Source organism: Eimeria tenella, genomic scaffold, assembly GCF_000499545.2.
Source record: "Eimeria tenella Houghton genomic scaffold, Eth_scaff1727, whole genome shotgun sequence".
Taxonomy (NCBI): domain Eukaryota; phylum Apicomplexa; class Conoidasida; order Eucoccidiorida; family Eimeriidae; genus Eimeria; species Eimeria tenella.
In genome coordinates, this window is record NW_013541554.1 from 2591 (window position 1) to 4824 (window position 2234).

The 2234-nt window shown below is 37.9% G+C and overlaps 1 protein-coding gene across 1 annotated transcript in view; it reads right to left on the bottom strand.

The window, feature by feature from the left end:
• Positions 1 to 1859, bottom strand: part of ETH_00043855 (nuclear movement domain-containing protein, putative) — a gene marked incomplete at both ends in the record, with an annotated part of 2368 nt that extends 509 nt beyond the window's left edge. The window contains 6 exons of the mRNA XM_013373779.1: positions 48 to 84; positions 450 to 494; positions 858 to 955; positions 1293 to 1341; positions 1528 to 1676; positions 1805 to 1859. Of these exons, the coding sequence (XP_013229233.1) occupies positions 48 to 84; positions 450 to 494; positions 858 to 955; positions 1293 to 1341; positions 1528 to 1676; positions 1805 to 1859 (433 nt within the window). The remainder of the gene's footprint in view (positions 1 to 47; positions 85 to 449; positions 495 to 857; positions 956 to 1292; positions 1342 to 1527; positions 1677 to 1804) is intronic.
• Positions 1860 to 2234: the final 375 nt, after the last annotated feature.

The window sequence follows — 2234 nt, forward strand, 5'->3', positions numbered from 1 at the left end:
CGGCAGCAGCAGCAAAAGCAGCGACAAGAGGGAAAGGAAAAGCTCACCCGAAAACGTTGCACCTGAAAAGTCAAATCCCGGGTGCTGCAGAACTCCGCACAACTAAGACGCCCCGCCTAAACTGTTGCACTTATTTCATTTAAAAAAATAAATAAAAAAGGATTTAAATTAGATATTTTATTATTCCACTTGTTGGCTTATTTCTTTCGATAAATAAATAATTAATAAAAATGATTTTAATTAAACCTATTATTTCACTTGTTGGCTTATTCCCTTCATGAGTAAATAAAAATGATTCTAATTTAGTCTTCTATTATCCCACTTATTGGCTTATTTCCTATAAATAAATAAATAAGTACATAAATAAATAAATAAATTAATTAATTAATTAATTAGTTAAAATGATCCAAATTAAATGTTTTATTATTCCACTTTTCTATTGAGCCCACCTCTTCTCCGAAACGCTCCAACATGAGTTTTTTCTGAACTTCCTCCTGCAGCCCATTTGTTCCAAATAAAAAACAAAAATAAAACAAAACTACATTAAAGTTTATCTTAGAATTATATTTAAAATTACGTTTAAAATTGAATTTAAAATTGAATTTGAAACTGAATTGAAATTGAATTTAAAAAGGAATTTAAAGTGGAATTCAAAGCTGAGTCTAAAGTTGAATTTGAATTAAAAGTTGAATTTGAATCAAATTAAAAAATGAATCTAAATTGAATTTAGACTGAATTTAAATTGAATTTAAATTGAATTTAAATTAAATTAAAAGTTGAATTTAAATTGAATTTAAAACTGAAACTGAATTAAATTAAAAAAACTGAATTTGAAATGCATGCAAAAAAAGCCCCACTGCAGCGAGGGGGTTGAGAGTCGCGTGGCCCTTCAGCGCGGATTTCCAAACTTCTCCTTTTCGCATTTTCCCGAGTTGAATGTGCAGCTCTCCATCTTCTGAACAATTGAGAAAAAAATGAACTAAATTGATTGAATAAAGAATTATGTTTAATAATAATTATATTTATCAAAGAATTGTATTTGTTGAAACGAATCAAATCTTATTTGCTCGTCTGCAGCTATGAGTGCAACTGAGTCAGAAAGCGAAAGCTGTTCACATTTAGTGCTGCAACGCTCCACGACGAAATACTTTTCCCACTGACAGAGGCGCTTTTCACCTTTATTTCCTGTCTGATTCCGCATTTAACTAATTATTTAAATAAATTAAATAATTAATTCATAAATAGATAAAAGTGCTGCTGCTGGAGTTTCGCTTTGGGGCGATCTTGCTCACCCATCATCCAGAAAGACGCGGCGGTTTCAACTGTGGAAGACAGTTCCTCCTGAAGACACAAGAATCCCGAGGTCCTTTTGGCGAAAATCCTCCAATTTGTGAAGTTTAAAAGATTAAAAAGCAAGATAAAACCATTAAAGAGGTTTTAAACGCGAATTGAATCCGAGATTCCGGGATTCCGGGCTTGGAAGCAGCAGGAACAATTCAAGAAAGCTGAAACTGAGGAGGCGCTCACGTCAAACAGAGGCGGCTTTCCTATGAGGCCAACGGCCAACTTATTGGGGGAAATTCGCACAGAGATTTCCTTGGCTTCTGTTTTTGGTGGTGGTTTGAGATAAATATGAACATCCGTCAGGTCTTGTTCCCACTCATACAACAGGCGGCCTGCGGGAGAGAAAGCGAGTGGAAAATGTCACTTCAGCCCACTTATTTCAACTAAAGTGAAAGGTAAACGTGCTTACAATGCAGATTCGTGCAATTTGCTGCAACAATTTAGCAGCTTTCTCGCTTACCGTCATGCCGAACTGGAACTCGGCCGCGAGCCGCCTCGGCGATGGCTGTCTGCATGTCTGGGAAGCAGTCGAGCTTTCCAGCTGGACTGGAACGCGTGTTTGGCTTAAAACTTGAATTGTACTCGCGAAATTTCACGAATTAAATGCAGATCTGTCTGTACTTGAGGGTCTTGAGCGCGTGCCCGCGTAGACACTGCTGGGGCTGCTATGGTGAAATTTTGAACAGTGAAACACACTTGCGATCAGTGGCGTTTGTGCGGAGTTTGCAGCTTGAGATGAATTGGTTGAGTATTTATCTTCATTTGAATTCACATTTAGGAGTATTTGAAGGCTGTATTCACCCAGTTGGGCGGCGCTTCCTTCGTTAGCTGGCCGTGCGCTGCAAACGATGGCAGCGGCTGACTGCCGCCTTGGCATGCGTCGAGTGGGC